The sequence below is a fragment of the Hemitrygon akajei genome, chromosome 11 (genome assembly GCF_048418815.1).
Source record: "Hemitrygon akajei chromosome 11, sHemAka1.3, whole genome shotgun sequence".
Lineage (NCBI taxonomy): Eukaryota > Metazoa > Chordata > Chondrichthyes > Myliobatiformes > Dasyatidae > Hemitrygon > Hemitrygon akajei.
Window position 1 is genome coordinate 110,279,145 of NC_133134.1, and position 17,246 is coordinate 110,296,390.

The 17,246-nt window shown below is 41.1% G+C and overlaps 1 protein-coding gene across 3 annotated transcripts in view; it reads right to left on the minus strand.

The window, feature by feature from the left end:
- Nucleotides 1-17,246, minus strand: part of gnas (GNAS complex locus) — a 314,392-nt gene that overhangs the window by 52,130 nt on the left and 245,016 nt on the right. The window contains exon 1 of one of the 3 annotated variants that reach the window (XM_073061498.1): nt 3,947-4,028. The exons of the other annotated variants lie outside the window; for them this stretch is intronic. Within the exon in view, the coding sequence (XP_072917599.1) occupies nt 3,947-3,969 (23 nt within the window). The 5' untranslated portion in view covers nt 3,970-4,028. Of the gene's footprint in view, nt 1-3,946; nt 4,029-17,246 lie in introns of those variants that run through there. 3 annotated transcript variants of the gene reach the window in all.

Genomic DNA, 17,246 nt, shown 5'->3' on the forward strand with positions numbered 1-17,246 from the left:
CTAATTACCGGTACACACCATTTCTTCAAAAGGCATTACTTGAACAGACAGGGTGCAGCATTTTTAGTCAAATATTTTCTCAACTATACTAATCTTTAAATGCTTCAAATCTAAAGGATAATTTATAAGCATAGGTGAACAGGAATTACTGCAAGGTAATTTATTTGCTATTTCCATTCACCTGGGACTCACTCAAGTGTCTAATTAAGACTAATTAAGCTGCCTAAGATAGCTACTATCCCTTACTGTGCTGTCGCCCACAGGAATTTAAGTAACAAGTTATCACCTGTTCCCAGTAGGCCCATTGTTTCTGCCAGCTCCTGCCCAACTTGCGTCTGCAAATCACAACTCTATTTTGTCCTCTTTCCTAAGTACATCCATGACACCTAACACTCTCGATCACTTCTATCACTAAAATCCCTGGCTCCCATCACCACATTTTCACTAAGAACATCCAGTCCTTATACACTTCTATACCCCCTCCTCACCACTCAGTCCAGAAGGTGTTAAAGCTCTCTGCTTCTTTCTGGCTCTTAACCTCAACAATTTCTCTGTCAGATCCTCCTACGTTCTCCAAAGCCAAGATGGAACCAAGGGCACCCATATGGGCCCAACTATGCCTGCCTTTTCTTTGGATATGTGGAACCATCAATGTTCCAACCCTACATTAGTAACAATCCCCAACACGTTCTACTCTACCTTGACAACTACATTGGTGCTACTTCCTGTACCCATGCTGAGCTTGTCAATTTCATCAAAATTGCCTCTAACTTCCATCCTGCACTCTAATTTATTTGGTCCCTTTGACATCTCTCCCCATTCTTGATCTGTCTCCATCTCTGAAGACATATCTTTTACAAAACTACTGACTCTCAGTTGTCTTGACATTACCTCTTCCCACCCTGTGGAAAGATATTCCCACTTATAAAGATGCTATTCGCTTTTCTCAGTTCCTCTTTCTCCAGCTCATCTGTTTTCACAATTACATGTTTAATTCAACATCTGAGATTTCCTCCTTTTTCAAAGAACAGGGTTTCCCTTCCATCATTATTGATGCTTTCCCACCTTCATTTCCCGCAAGTTTGCCCTCACCCCAACCTACCGCTGCCTTAACCATTCTCCTTGTTCTTACCCATCACCCAACAAGGATCCATCATTCTCCATAACTTCCACCATCTACAACTAAGCACATCTTTTCCGTCCCCCATCCCACCACTATCTGCTTTCCATATGAATCAATCTCCATGTGACGCTCTTGTCCTCTCATCCCTCCCCACATCACGTTTCCTGGTCGTGTCCTTATTGACTGTTAAGTTGTAGCTTAAAGTCTCAAAGGATGCTGAATAGCTGGTGTAGTTTCGTGTTTAAAGCATTTGCTTCACTCTGACAAAATGGGTAGTCAATCATGCATTACTCTACTGAATAGGAATAAGCATCTGCTTTACAAGTATGGAAACTCGAATTAGTCATTCAGCTTTTCATAACTGTTCCATCATTCAATTATTTCATAACTATTTGAACATCAATTCATTTAGCTAAACTCCATCAATAAAAATTTCAATTGCCTTGAAATTTAAGTAATCCAGCAATCAGCTTATTGTTGCAGGTACTCTTGTGATTCCTGACATCATTCTCAAACTATCTAATGTTACATCATATTGGCTTGGATCCTTCTCCCTAAGCAACGCCATCAAGATTTTTTCCTTCATTCACTTTATCAAAACTCTTCATCATTTTCAAATGCTCTACTAGGACAATACTTCAATAGTCTACTGGAGAAACTCAGCTGGTCACATAGCAACTTGACCAGACAAAAGGAATCACTGACATTTTGGGTGAAAACCTAGTATCAGGATGTACAATCTGCCATCAATTAGCATTTTATCCATGGAATCAATGTGGTGAACATGCCACTTAAAAAAAAAACTTAAATACATTCATGCTGGCTAAAACTGAATGCATAAATAAAGGCTGACTAAAGCAGAACAGAAACTTTTCCACATTGTTAAACTCCAATTTCCTCAAATTAACATTAAAAGTATATTTCATCATGTTGTGCATCTCCACACTGGTCTTTAACTTGAGAACCATTAAGCTATGACCCAAGATAATAACTTTAACTTTAATCCCTCCTGATTATTGTCATTTGACAAATGGTTTTGTGGAGTGTTACTTTTTATTTTTTAAAAAGTTGAATCGCATGATCAGCTTATATTAAAGCATTCTCATCTCTTACAAAACTGAATCTGTGCCTTTGTTCTTCCCTGCACAAAAGAATGTAGTCCAAATCCAATGATTAAATTATTAGGATGAAGTGCTATGCAAAACATCTGCTACATCTGTCAATGTTAAGGCAGAAAATATTATAGTTTTGCAATATTCTGGGCAGAATAACCTAACAACAGGTTTACAATCAGAACTTTTAAAGCAGCATAGTATTTTATGTATATGCAAACAGTTCATTTGGTTAATCCTTTTTTTTTGAAGTTCATGGCAATTAGTACAATAAATACTGCTTCCAGGTCTTTATCCAGGTTATCATGTCAATTCCTGTAATAACCTAATCTGAGTACTGAGTGAAACACAACCTTTAAATGCTGGTGGTTTACCAATACTATTTCAGCCTGTACATGAAACCTGATGTCTTGCACCTTTGAAGGCAACAACCAAATGTGACAAAAGGGACAGTCACATATAATGACATTAAATGCTCAGAAGTTAAAACAACATCTGGGATTCAAATACTCAACATCCATTCACTCTATTCCCTACAGTGTACAAGTTAATTTACAATTAAATCAAAGATCAGTAGCTGGTCAAATGGTGTACTTGAATTGTGTAATTTTGCAGGTGGCACTTTGATTAGTTTAGGAATCTCAAGCAAGAGCAAGGAAATGTTGGTGGAGGGTGAAGATCAAGTTCAAATTTATTGTCATTCAACCATGTACATGGCTACTGCCAAACGAAGCAACATTCCTCAGGACCAAGGTGCACAACACATAAAGCTCACACACAACACAAATATTACCACAAACAAATTAACATATAAAATATATTCCAGAAAACTGGAATTTAGCATAAGGTCAAAAAGTAAACAGTAAAATGCTACTGGTGCCTCTAGGTGGTGGCATTGGCATCAGCATTGGACTTTGGAGCGAGAGGTCCCGAGTTCAAATTTGGCCAGCTCCCTAGCACGCTCTCCATCCGTGCCTGGGTTGAGTGTTGAGCTAGCAACTCAACCTTGTAAAAAAAAAACCTGGAGAGAGATGGGCTCCGCCAGGTTTCAGACGCCCAAGACACACCACACGATGAGCAATCATCAAAAAGACCAACGACTCCACCAGGAGTTAAGGGTGTGCATGCACACAAAGGTGGTGGAAGGAAGATCAGTAGTCTAAAGGCTTGTTCCCATCCTAACAGTCCTTATCTTAATGCTATGATATCCCTGACTGTTGCTAGGGGCTCAGAGATTGTGGGAGAAATGGGAGTGATCTTTGACAATGTTAAGGGCCCTGTGTATACAGCACTCCTGGTAAGTATCTCAGATGGGTGGAAGGAGGAACCCAATGATCCTCTCAGCAGTCCTTTGTATGCCTTGCAGTCTGATGCCTTGTAATTCTCTTACCAGACAATGGTGCAGCTGGTCAGGACACTTTTGATGGTGATTGGTAAAAACGGGTGGGGGTTAGGAGTTCGCTCACCTCAATTTCCTTAGGAAGTGACAACACTGCTGTGCTTTCTTGGTGAAAGAGGTGGTGTGAAGGGACGAGGTAAGATAGTCTTATGTGCACTCCCAGAAACCTGATGCTCCCAACTCTAATCACATTGGAGCTGTGCATGTGCCATGAGGATTGGTCAGTTTGCACCTTTCTACCACAATTATCTCTTTAGTCTTGTCCACACCGAGACTCAAGTTGTACACACACCATTCTACAAGCTGCTCTACCTTTTCCCTGTATGCCGTCTCATCGTCGTTTTAATGAGGCCTTTCTCGACAGCACATCATTCCTGCATCAAACCACGTGTAAAAGACTTTCAGCCTATCAGGAAGAGATGAGACACTGTTAATGTCGTAGTCCATTATGGCTTGAATGCCCAGCCACAAAGCCTCGTGTCTCTGATGTCACAGAAGTGGCTGTAAATTCTCTGTGGATAGTCCCATTTTGCCTTCATGATGGTGTGGGAAAGCGCAGCTCTTGTTGACTTGAGCCATTTTATTCCCTAATCTGAGGGTATCATGCCAATCTCTCAGCAGTGCCTGGCCCTCTGCAGTTAACAATGCTTTCTGATTTGCCCTCACAAATCACGCATGTTCAATGTTAATGTAATGGTTATAGGTAGCCAGCGTCCCACAATTGCCCGCGACTTCAACACTAGCTCAGAGCCTTTGAACAGAGTCTGAATTGGAGACCACTGAGCCTGAGGAGAGTAGATGAGGTAGCTTGATCCAGGAAGCAATCACAACACTAAAGCTCGATCACGATCGACTGGTCGATCTTTGAGACTTTCCCAGTAGATCCCAAAAAAAAAGAAAAATGTGCACCGGGCAGAAAAGACCAGAAGCAAAACCCCACAACCCAGAAACAACCTCTCCCTACAAACAGCTTTTCGCAGCAGGAGCACCGCTACATCACCATTATCCTAATCGGCATCAACCTATCTTTATAATGCTCACATTACAACACTTCTCCCCCTTTAAATTCCAACATTCCCCAAATGTAAAAGAACTGGGAAACAAAAAAACAGTGGTGTCATTAGCTTGCGTACATCTGAAACTTATACTAGTGTCTTAGTAACAGTTTACCAATATGAAACACCTGAAAAACGTGGCAGGTTCAACATTCAGTTTAACAAAGGGAACTGTCCATTCAAATATTTAGTTTGTCAGGAGTTTTGCAAGGGCAACATGCTGCAACAGATGAAAATTATTAAATCGAAGTACAGGAGCTGTTTTACAGACCAGACACCTCACAGACCGTCTCAGACTGGCTGTCTGTTGTTGTGAGCCAAATTTCAGGGAACTAGCAGGAAGTATTCAGCCCCAGTCATCACACTGAGTGCAACAATCAATTTTTATTCATTTATTTTTCCTGTTGAAATAAAATTAAATAATGAAACACAGAAATAAAGGTGTTGTAATGTGAGCATTATAAAAATAAGTAATACCAATGAAGATAATGGTAACATAGCAACATTCCCGCTACGGAAAGTCGCCTGCAAAAGGAGACTGCTTCCGGGGCTGTAGGGCTCCACGTCCAGTCTCTTCTGCCCAGTGGGCATGCGTATGTCTAAACAATTTAGTAGATTGATCTTGCCTTTCACCAAGGGCGAAGTAGGGGATCTTAGGCTTAAATAGGTTGGCGACCACTACTTTGGACCATGAAGGGAAAAAATTTCTCAAGACTGTGTATTAGAAACTTTTTTTTAAACCATGAATTATTATGGACATTCAATCACTATATATAACCAAGGCAGTAATCTTAAGATTTTGGAATGCACATAGGCGAAAAGAAGGTCGTAGAATTGAAGATGATCCACTATAATCTTACTAAATGATAGAGCAACTTTGAAGGTTTGAATGCCCTAGTCCTACAAGCTATTTGTTAGTTGTCAAACATGTAAATAAACAAGAGAGCCAAACAGAAATCTACATAAGAAAGAGACATTAATTCTTGGAGATTTGTTACTTGTACTGCGATGATCAGTACAGATTGGAGATTTATCCTTGATTAGGTATAAAAAGTATATTTAGAACAGCAAGGAGTTGATTACCCAATGATGTCTAGGCATGCAGTGACAGATTTATGAATTCAGAATGCTCTGGAGCATAAACCAAGGAAATGCTTGCTCAAGAAACTAAAATTTTGTTTTAGAAACTGAAGAACACTTTCAGACCAGGAAGATAAGAACAGCAGGGTTGAAAATGGTTTTTTTTTAAAAATAATTTCTGAGCTGGTTTTCATAAGAGCAGTATTTTCTAAGAATCAAGACTCCAAAGTAGATTGAACTACAGATACATTAAATTTGTATTAAAGTTTTATCAAGAGACTCGGATGAAGCCACTTTAATAAGCAAAATAGAAGTCAAACTCTCAACTGTAATTTGATGCACAACCTCCAAATTATATAAAGCAAACTCCAATAATTGATAGCATCCATAGGGAGGAGCCTCTAGTGAATTCTCAGGTCAAACCTGTCCGGCAAATCCTTCTGTGCTAATTTCATCTGCACAGTTGGGGACTGCAATTTGAGCTTTGAAGTCAAGATAGAAGTCAGGCAAGGCTGTGTGATGTTGGAGAATTTGTTTAACCAGGTGATTGACTGGCTTATGAGGCAAACAATGAATAAAAAGCAGAAAGACATTAGGTGGACTCCATTCTCTACTTTAGAAGACCTTGACTTTGCAGATGACCTCACATTACTATCACATACATACCAGCACATACAAGAGAAAACTCAGCAACTGTATACCTTTGGTGGACAGGTTGGACTCAGTCACCCAGAGAAAGACTGAGACCACAACCTTCAATGTAGAGTCTCTGCCTCCCGTTAAGGCATATGGCGCTAGCTTACATAGTACTGGCAGATTCACCTACCTGGGCAGCTATCCATGTTCTTGTACTGGTCAGGCACTCTCCAAATGATCTTGTACATAACAGACAATGACCTTGCCAAGTTGTCATCCCATACCATGAGCCTTCAGAAAATCTTCTGCATTTTCTGGCCAAGGAAGATCTCCAACTACGTCCTACTCCTTCAGCGTCATCAAGGGCACATGGCCACAATCATGAGGAAACATTGGAGCTGGATTGGGCAAATGATGAGGAGAGAGGCCAATTCCATCATCAAGACAACACTTTATGGGCCCCTGAAGGCCAGAGGAAACACAGGAGACCAAAGACAACTTGTTGCCATGCTGTAGAGGCAGAAATGAGGACCCTGAACCAGACCTGGGGCACAATAAAGAAGATAGCCAAGGAAGGCAGAGATAGAGGATCTATATTGCTGTCCTTAATGCCAACAGCACAACAGACAGTACTTGAAAATTAAGTTATAGAGTCACATGGCATGGAAGCAGGCTCAGCTCAGTCATGCTGACCTTGTTGCAGAACTGTTGTAAAATCTTTTGGATTTCACTCATTAAGCCTTTGTTATTAGACAGCCTTAATTAATCAAGATCAAAAGCTTTGACCAACTTAAATTTAAAAACAATGCTCCAGAATTAAAATACTTTCAATACAGTAGAATGATATGCTCACTAGTCTTTTCTTTATGCTTTTTTTTTAAAAAAAGGAAGCTACTGCAAAACCATGCTCATGGCTACTTGGCTCATATCAAATTTGCCGATGAATGGCTGTCAACTGCCCCACCAAGCTCAGCTCCAAATAACTTGTACATCCAGGTGTCTAGACTTTTGTTCTTCATCTGGAACAAACTGAACAGGACAGGTTTGTTACTAAATGTAGCTCTTTCAGTTTCTCAATGTATGATAAGATTTTTCAGTAAGAATGCAGCATCCTGCAAGATTTTCCATGAACTGCCGATGAAGTACCTTAAATACGGGTAACACACACACAAAACTGCTGGAGGAACTCATCAGGCCAGGCAGCATCTATGGAAAAGAGTACAGTCGCTGTTTCTGCCCGAGACTCTTTGGCAAGACTGGAGAATTAAAAGGTGGGTGGAAGGGAGAGAGAATGAGCAATGAGGCCACTCAGGTTGGAGAAACAACACCTTGTATGCCTCCAACCTGATGGCATGAATACTGACTTCTTGAACTTCTGGTAATGCCACCCCTTCACCATTTCCCATCCCTTTTTCCCCTCTCTCACCACATCTCCTCCCTCTAGTGCTCCTCCCCCTTTTCTTTTTTCCATGGCCTTCTGACCTCTCCTATTACATTCCCCCTTCTCCAGCCCTGTATCCCTTCTACTAATCAACTCCCCACTCTTCACTTCCATCCCCTCCTGGTTTCACCTATCACCTTGTGTTTCTCCCTCCCTTCCCCCCACCTTTTAACTCTACTCGTCTTTTTTAATACAGCCCTGATGAAGGATCTCAGCCCGAAATGTTGACTATACTATTTTCCATAGATGTTGCCTGGCCTGCTGAGTTCCTCCAGCATTGTGTGTGTTGCTTTGGATGCTGCATATTTTCTCATTTGTGATTAAATAAATATGAATTGTAAACTATATGAAATTACTAATAGATAAGACATAGGAGCAGAATTAGGCCATCCAGCCCAACGAGTCTACTATGTCATTCCAACATGGCTGATTTATTATGCCTTTCAACCCCATTCTCCCTGTAACCTTTGATACCTTACTGATCAAGAACCTATCAATGTCTGTTTTAAATATACTGAAACGTTCAATGACTTGACAATGAATTTCACAGATTCACTATCATCTGGCTAAAGCAATGCCTCTTCATCTCTGTTCTAAATGGACATCCATCTATTTGAGGCTCAGACTTCCCCCACTATAAGAAATGCCCTCTCCACATCTACTGTATCTGGGTCTTTCAATATTTGATATATTTCAATGGGACTTCCCCCATCCCCATCTATTCTAAACTCCAGCAAATACAGACCCAAAGCCATCAAATGCTCTTCATGTTAACCCTTTCATTCCTGGAATAGTTCTCATGAACCTCCTCCAGACCCTCTCCAACTCTAGCACACCTTTTCTTAGATAACGGGCTAAAACTGTTCACAATACTCCAAGTAAAGTCTGGGCAATGCCTTATAAGCCTCAGCATTACATCCTCACTCTTATATTCTAGTCCTTTCAAAATGAATGTTAATATTGCATTTTACCTTCCTTATCACCGACTCAACCTGCAAGTCAACTTTTAGGGAATCCTGGACAAGGACTCCCAAGTCCCTTTGCACCGCTTGATTTTAAAAAATAGTCCATGCTTTTATTTCTTCTACTGAAGTGAATGACCGACCATACAATTCCCTACACAGTATTCCATCAGTCACATTTTTATATATTCTCCCAATCTGCCCAAGTCCTTCTGCAGACTCCCTGCTTCCTCAACACTACCTGCCCTCTACCCATCTTCATAACATCCATAAGCTTGGCCAGAAAGCCATCAATATCATCATCCAAATCATGGACATATTACATGAAAAGAAGCAGTTCCAATACCAACCCTGTGGAACTTTACTGGTCACCAGCAGCCAACGGGAAAAGGTGCCCCATTATTCCAGCTTTTTACCTCCTGCTAGCGAGCCAATCTTTTGACAATGATGGTACCTTCCCTGTAATACCCTGGACTCTTATCTTGTTAAGCAGGCTCATGCAAACCACCCTGTCAGGGCCTTCTGAAAATCCAAATAAACAACATCCACTGACTCTCCTTTGCCTATCCTGTTTGTTATTTCCTTAAAGAATTCCAACAGATTTGTCAGCAAAGATTTCCCCTTAAGGAAACCATGCTAACTTTGGGCTACTTTATCATGTGCATCTAAGTACCCTGAAACCTCATCCTTAATATTTGATTCCAACATCTTCCCAACCGCGGAAGTCAGGCTAACTGGCCTATAATTTACTTTCTTCTGCCTCTCTCCCTTCTGAAGAGTAGATAGATAGATAGATAGACACTTTATTCATCCCCATGGGGAAATTCAACTTTTTTTTTCCAATGTCCCATACACTTGTTGTAGCAAAACTAATTACATACAATACTTAACTCAGTAAAAAATATGATATGCATCTAAATCACTATCTCAAAAAGCATTAATAATAGCTTTTAAAAAGTTCTTAAGTCCTGGCGGTTGAATTGTAAAGCCTAATGGCATTGGGGAGTATTGACCTCTTCATCCTGTCTGAGTAGACTGATATTTCCATTTTCCAGTCCTCTGGAATCATTCCAGAATTTAGAGATTTTTGAAAGATCATTACTAATGCCTCCACAGTCTCTTCAGCTACCTCCTTCAGAACCCTGGGTTGTAGCCCATCTAGTCCAGGTGACTTATCTACCTTCAGAACTTGCGGTTTCCCGAGTACTTTCTCCTTAGTAATAAGCAACTCTATCCACTTCCCCCGACGCTCTTGAATTTCTGATTTCTGGCATATGCAAAATACTCGGCTGCCATTTCTTCATCTCCCCTCCCCCAACCCTGGCCATTACTACCTTTCCAGTGTAATTGTGGCCCAATATCCACTCCTGCCTCTCTTTTACTCTTTATCTGAAAAAAAAAACTTCTGGTATTCTCTTATATAATTAGCTAGCTTGCCTTCATATTTCATCCTGTCTCTCTTTATGGCTTTCTGTTGGCTTTTAAAAGTTTCCCAAACCTCTAACTTCCCACTAATTTTTGCTCTATTATATGCTCACTCTTTTGCTTTTATGCTGTCTTTGACGGTTGCCTCATCCTCCCTTTACAATACTACTTTGATAATATACTGCAAACACCCATAAAACAATCCATGAAAACCAGGACTACTCTTGTAAAATGCTCTATCTTAAATGGCTACAAAAATATACTCCTAATTTAAGCATAAATTTTGCAGTTAAGCACAAAGATTAACCTCTTGGCTGCAAAGAACACCCAAAGAAACCGCATGATAGTGGTTTCAAAGCAAGATGCCCCTAATGGGTAACTAATTAGATGCAACAAAGGAACTGCAATATTGAATACACTACACGCACCTTCTGCATGAATATCAAAAGAAATCAAATGCAACTACCCAGAAATTATGCCATTGTCTATGTAAACTGAAGCAAACAAACTTTCAAAGCTACTACTTAAATTTAATAAAAGGTCAAAGCAAACTTATTATCAAAGAACATTTATGTCACCATATACTACCTTGAGATTCATTTTCTTGCAGACATTTACAGGGGAAAAAAACAGAAGAATGTTAGAGAAAACCAGACATCAAGAGACAAAGACTGACAAGCAATGTGCAAAAGACAAACTGGTTCAGGAGCCTAATGGGGTTGCAGGTTAATAAATATTCTTGAACTGGTGGGAGGAACCCAAGGCTTCTGTACCCCCGCATGATCGTAGCAGCAAGAAGGCGGGCATGGCCTAGATAGTGAATGCTTTTGATGATGGGGGCTGATTTCTTGCGCAGCATTCCATTTAAATGTGATGCACTGGGCTGTTTCCACCCATTTCTATCAACTTTTCTTTTCCTGGGCATTGGTGTTTCCATACCAGTTGTGGTGCAACCAGTTCGGGTACTCTACACTGTGAATCTATGTGAGTTTGTTCAAGTTTTTGTTGACATGCTGAGTCTACTTAAACTTCTAAATAGAGACGCTGTCATGTTTAACATTGGTGCCTTTGCCATCTTTTCACATTGCCCCAGACCACCATGCTCTTTTGATCCATAGTTCCCAGAAGATAAACCTCAGACAATTTTGTGCCAACAGCTCCAGATAGTATATTCTAGATACAAAATACGTATACTATGTATGGTACACCAAAGGCTACAAACTCTGTTAGTGCTTACCAAGAACTTTTTCACTTTGCAAATTTATAATTCCCATGAGAACATAGGAACAATGACACTAGTTGGGCCTTTAATATTGTCCCATCATTTCACTAAATTTTACCCAATCCAGGGTTGAACTCTGTCACCAATGGGGCCAACTCTCTGATGCCCTAATGTAACATGATTGCATTGCTCTGAAAATTTTCTACTGGCCAATTAGAGCCTAATGCCCAAGCTCTAAATTTACACACCTCTGAGAATGCATTTCCTGACTACACACAACATAGTCTTGCTCTAAATGTACTATTAGCCCTTTGTTAAGGCTAACCAGAAAGATATCTAACCAGCCAATTATTTTGTTCTGTATGTCCCAATTTGATCACCATTTTAACAGTTTACAAATTAAATATATGCAATGTTTCCATGTAATTTAACCCTTTAAACTGTGATGGGGTACATTAATGCCTCAGATTTCACTTCAGAGACAACAAAATGCATAGAAGTGTGCACTTGGCTTTTATAGAACAAGAACAAAAAGGGGTGCAGTTTGTTTATTCTACTCTCAGTAATGGCCATCAAAATGACAATACCATCTATCCACAGTCAAACCATTTGTAAAGATGTTCATCAGGCAGATGCTGCATGGCCTGCTAAGTGCCCCAATATTTCCAGTGTTTACACGAGGAAATATGCAGATGCTAGAAATTCAAACAACACACACAAAATGCTGGTGGAACACAGCAGGCGAGGCAGCATCTATACGGAGAAGCACTGTCGACGTTTTGGGCCGAGACCCTTCGTCAGGACTGGTTCCAGTGTTTATTTCATTTTACAGCATTGTACCTTTATGCTTTTCAAAATTTAGCCTGTCCAAACTTCAAGCCTGCTCAGCTTTAATTGAAACAGAGGAAAGTAACATTCGGATTAATGTTCCACTATTTACAACAGTCTTACAACATACTGACAGACCTTTTGGCACAACAGATCAATGCTGATTGAGATGTTTATTTATATGCCCTGTTGTCACCTATGTTGCTTGATTTAACTTTAAGAGGTGACAGTATTCAAGCCCTGCCACAACTGCCAAGCATCCTTCGCTGATTCAAGTTTAGTTCAAAATTGCCATTTTGCAGATTTCCGGAGATCATACTTGGACCTCCTGTAGTGGTTGATTGGTTTTACTCTGCTTGGAGACCCTTGATTAGAGGTATTCAACAGGGATCAATACTAGGACATCAAAAACAGTGTGGAAGATTGCCCAAAAATATACAGCTGGGTATAGATCTATAATTGAAAATATTGCAGAGAAATGGCAGGTGGAGTTTGCTTCAACACACTGGAGGTGTTGCACTTTGGGAGATCAAATATAAATGGAATGTGCACAGTTAACAGCATTATACAGAGGGATATTGGGATCCAGTTCCATAGCTCCTGGAAAATTACCACTCAAGTCGATATGGTGGTAAAGACTACAGGTGGCATGTTTGCCTTTACTCAACAAGGCAATGAGTTCAAGCATCAGAAAGTTACGTTGCAACTTTGTAAAATTCTGGTTAGTCCACAACTAGAGTCTTGCTTCCAATTCTGTATGTCCATTATAGAAATGGTATGGAAAGCGTGGAGAGAGTACAGGAGAGGCTTACCAGGATGCTGCCTGGACTGGAGGGCATATGCAATAAGGAGAAGTTGGACATATTTGAGTTGTTTTCTCTGAAGTGGCATAGAGAGAATAAACAGTTGGTATCTTTCCCAGAGACAAAATGTTTAAGATAGCATTTAAGGTGAGAGGTGGTAAAATTCACAGGAAATGAATGTTCCTAGTTTTTTTTTGGAACATAGAATGGTGGGTGCTGGAATGCATTGGTACAGGTAGTGGTAAGAGGCAGATATGAAGGAGGCATCAAGAGGTTGTGAAGAGATTAGCCCCTTAGAAACAGAAAATATGGTAGTATTTCATTGAAGATGGTAGAAGTTATGAAGGATATCTGTTGAATATGAGGCAGGTGGATTGGAAAGCAAGCACAGGAAGAACTCTATCCCCCATCTAGTTAAAAAAAGAGTGAGAGCAAAAACACGAAGTAGAGAATTTGCAGTTTAGAAAACAAATCTTAAATGTCATCAGAACAGATACAGTGAATACAGTCTTTTCCAGAAGCAGGGCAGGAGCTGGAGTCAAGATATCTCTGCAAGTCAATAGGTACCAGTTAAAACCTATCCTCTAAGTCACTTGCTCAATAGTTACTGCTGCCACATCACAGTTCTAGCACACCAAGTTCCATCATGACCCTAAGATATTGTTATTCTAATGATCATGTGGGCTCGCGCCAGTTCTTCTGCTTTTCTCCTCATATTCCAAAGATATGCTGTTAGAGGAATAAGACCCTGTGAAGGGTCTCGACCCAAAATGTCAACTGTTCAATTCCCTCCACAGATACTGCCTGAAAACCTGAGTTACTCCAGCATTTTGTGTATGTGTTGCTGGAAAATTAATATAAACTCCCTTTAGTATAACTAAGTGGCTAAAGAATCAGTGTGAGAGCTGTCACAGGAGTTAAGAAAAATGATGGGGAAAGGAACTGCTTTGCTGAGAGACTACAGTCCCATGAATAGAATGGACTCCTGTGTCATGATGAGACATCATATGAGAAACATCAGATATGAATGTGAGAAAATTTACTGCATGTAAAATGGAATTTCCAAGAAATAGTCCCCTTAAATTAGCTGAGTCTAAGTTTCCAATGAAGTGTGTACTCATTGGATTTAAAGCTCACGTATTCCTCTGAACAATGCTCCATCTTGATCACGTGGATATCTTTACCCCAATAACAGAATTGTTAGCTGTACTTGTATAGCAAAAGGTAAAAATTGAAATAAGTTTCATAAGCAAGATCAGACGATGAGGGAAAAGTGTTCTGAAGGAAATGCTGCAATGAAACAAGACTATAAGAAATCCAGGTTTTTTTTTGCTCTATTCTACCTCAATTCTGCTGCACCACAAGCCCACCTGAATCTGCTTGTTTACAGCGTACTGTAGGGATACTCCCTTTGATTCATCCTCCTATGTGACCTGGGATTCCTCCTCCCACTTCTGCAGCACAGCAGCTAAAAATAGGTTTGCAGGCTTTGGCTCTGTCTCTAGTTTACATAAGCACTTCAGGGAAGGGAGATTTCCGGTGCTTTTGAGTTATTCAGCAATCTGTATACATAGAACCTCTCAGACAGCCTTCCTGCAAGCTTTGCTCAAACCATCCAGCAATTAAAAAATAAGGTTCTGTGCATTAAAAGCACTATTTTGCTGAACTCAAAGAATGTACAGGCCTGCATGCAAGCACTTCACACAAAAGGCTCTACATAGCAAAAACAGACTTCACACCCATCTTCACAATGGCACCAGTTCACAACAATCCAATTAAAGCCGAACGTGTCTTTTATCATGAAAATTAAGAAATCCTACAAAACATTTCCACAGAAATTTTATTTTCAAACCTGAAACACTGCAACTTTCCCTTTATACATTTTTTAACCAAACTAAAATTGTTTGGGCTCTCTTGCTTATACCTCTTCCTACCCTGTCTCTTGTAAAAATGCTATTCCCTTTGTCTCTGCCACATCTGTTCCCAGGATGAGGCTTTCCTTTCCAGGTCATCAGAGGTCTCTCTCTTTCTTCAAAGAACAGGGCTCCTCTTGCTCCAGCATTGATACTGCCCTCACCCACATCTCCTCCATTTCTTGGACATACACGCTCACCCCATTTTCTCGCCCCCCTCTAACAGGGATAGAGCTCCACTTCTCCTCACCTACAACATTATCAGCCTCTGCATTATTCTCTGTAACTTCCACCATCTTCAACAGGGCCCTACCACCAAACACACCTTTACCACCCTGCCCCACTCCACTCTCCACTTTCCTCAGGGATCACTGACCGTGATTCCCTTGTCCATTTATCCCTCCTCACTAATATCTCTCCTGGTACATTGCCCTACAAGCGACAGCAATACTAACCTTGCCCATTTACCTCCTTCCTTCCATTCAGGGCCCCAAGCAGTCTTCTCTATATCCATTCCTGTTTAGACATGCCAGTCCAGGTCCTCCTCTTTTGCCACAAGACCACTTTCAGGGTGGAGGAACAACATTTCATACTTCATCTACAGCCTCCAACCTGATGACATGAACATTGATTATCCTTCTGTTAAGTTTTTTTCCCCATCCTGCTTCCCTCTTCTATTCCCCACTCTGGCCTCTTGCCTCTTCTCCTCACCTACCTGTCACCTTCCTTGGTATCCATCCTTCTTCCCTTTCTCTTGTAGACCACTCTGTTCTTCTACCAGATTCCTTCTTCTCCAGCTCATTACCTCTTCCACCCACCTGGCTTCATCTAGCACCTTGCAGCTAGTCCTCCTGCCCCTCCCCTTGCCTTTTTATCATGGTGGCCTTCCCTCTTCCTTCCCAGTCCTGAAGAATGGTCTCAGCTCGCAATGTCAACTTTTCACTCATTTCCATAGATGCAGCCTGACTTGAGTTCTTCCAGCAGTTTGTGTATGTTTCAGCAGTGTTTAAAAAGGATTTAAATATTTTCACTAAAAAAAACCTGTGCAAATCAACTGTACACACAAAAAAATGTACAAGAATCTTATACACAATTGAGGGGGACAGGAAACCATTTCCAATCACTATTTAGGTGGCTAAAGAGGAATATAGGAGAGCTGGAGAACAGAGTAACACAGGGAAGGTGTGGAGAGGCATGAAGCACATCACTGGTTTCAATCAGCCTATCTATAGAGCCTCAGAATGCATTCATGAATGGGCTAATGAATTAAACCAATTCTTCAACAGATTTGACAATCCTGCACACCAGTCCAGGTGCCGAGGCACTCAGTGCTCTCTCAGCACCAATGCCTCCCCTCCTGCAGTTCAACACATGGATGAACAATGTAGGCTACCACTATCTATATCCCCTCCTTGCCCTGCACCCATTATACATACCTCCATATGCTATTGTCCCAGTCTTCATCCCACCATCACCAGCCCCCACCATCCACCAACTCCCCAGTCATCAGGGAGTCACCTTCACTACTGAGCTAGTGAGAAGGGCTCTGGGGAAACTGAGACACTGCAAAGCATTGGGACCGGATGGTGTGAACCCCATGGTCCTGAAGGAATGTGCTGAGCAGCCGTGCAGAGTTCTCCAGTGCATTTTCAATCAGAGTCCCAGCCTGGAAAGGATCATGATTATATGGAAAACATGTGTGGTCCCAGTACCCCAAGGGCCAAATAAAAGTCTTGAATGACAGTGGCTCTGACCTCGCACATCATGAAGACTCTAGAGAGGCTGGTCCTGGCTCACCACTGACCCCTGTTCAGATCAGCCCTTGATCCTCCGTAGTTTGTTACCAGGAGCACATTGGAGTCGATGATGCTGTCATCTACCTGATGAGCCTACTCCCATTTGGATAAGCAGGGCAGCACTAAGAAGATCACATTTTTTTTAATTTCTCAAGTGTGTTCAATACCATACAGTCCTCACTGCTAGGGGAAAAGCTCCATTCAGTGCAGACTGGCACTTCCATTGTATCCTGGATAACAGACTATCTGACTCACAGACCATGGTTTGTGTGGCTTCAAAGCTGTGTCAAACATGGCTATAAGCAGCAATGAGGCCCCACAGGGTATTGACTCTCTTCCTGTATACCTCAGACTTTAGATACTCTGACTCATGTCACCTGCAGAAATTCTCTGATGACTCAGCAATAGTTGGGTGTACAAGGCGATGAATACAGAGCCCTGGTGGAGGACT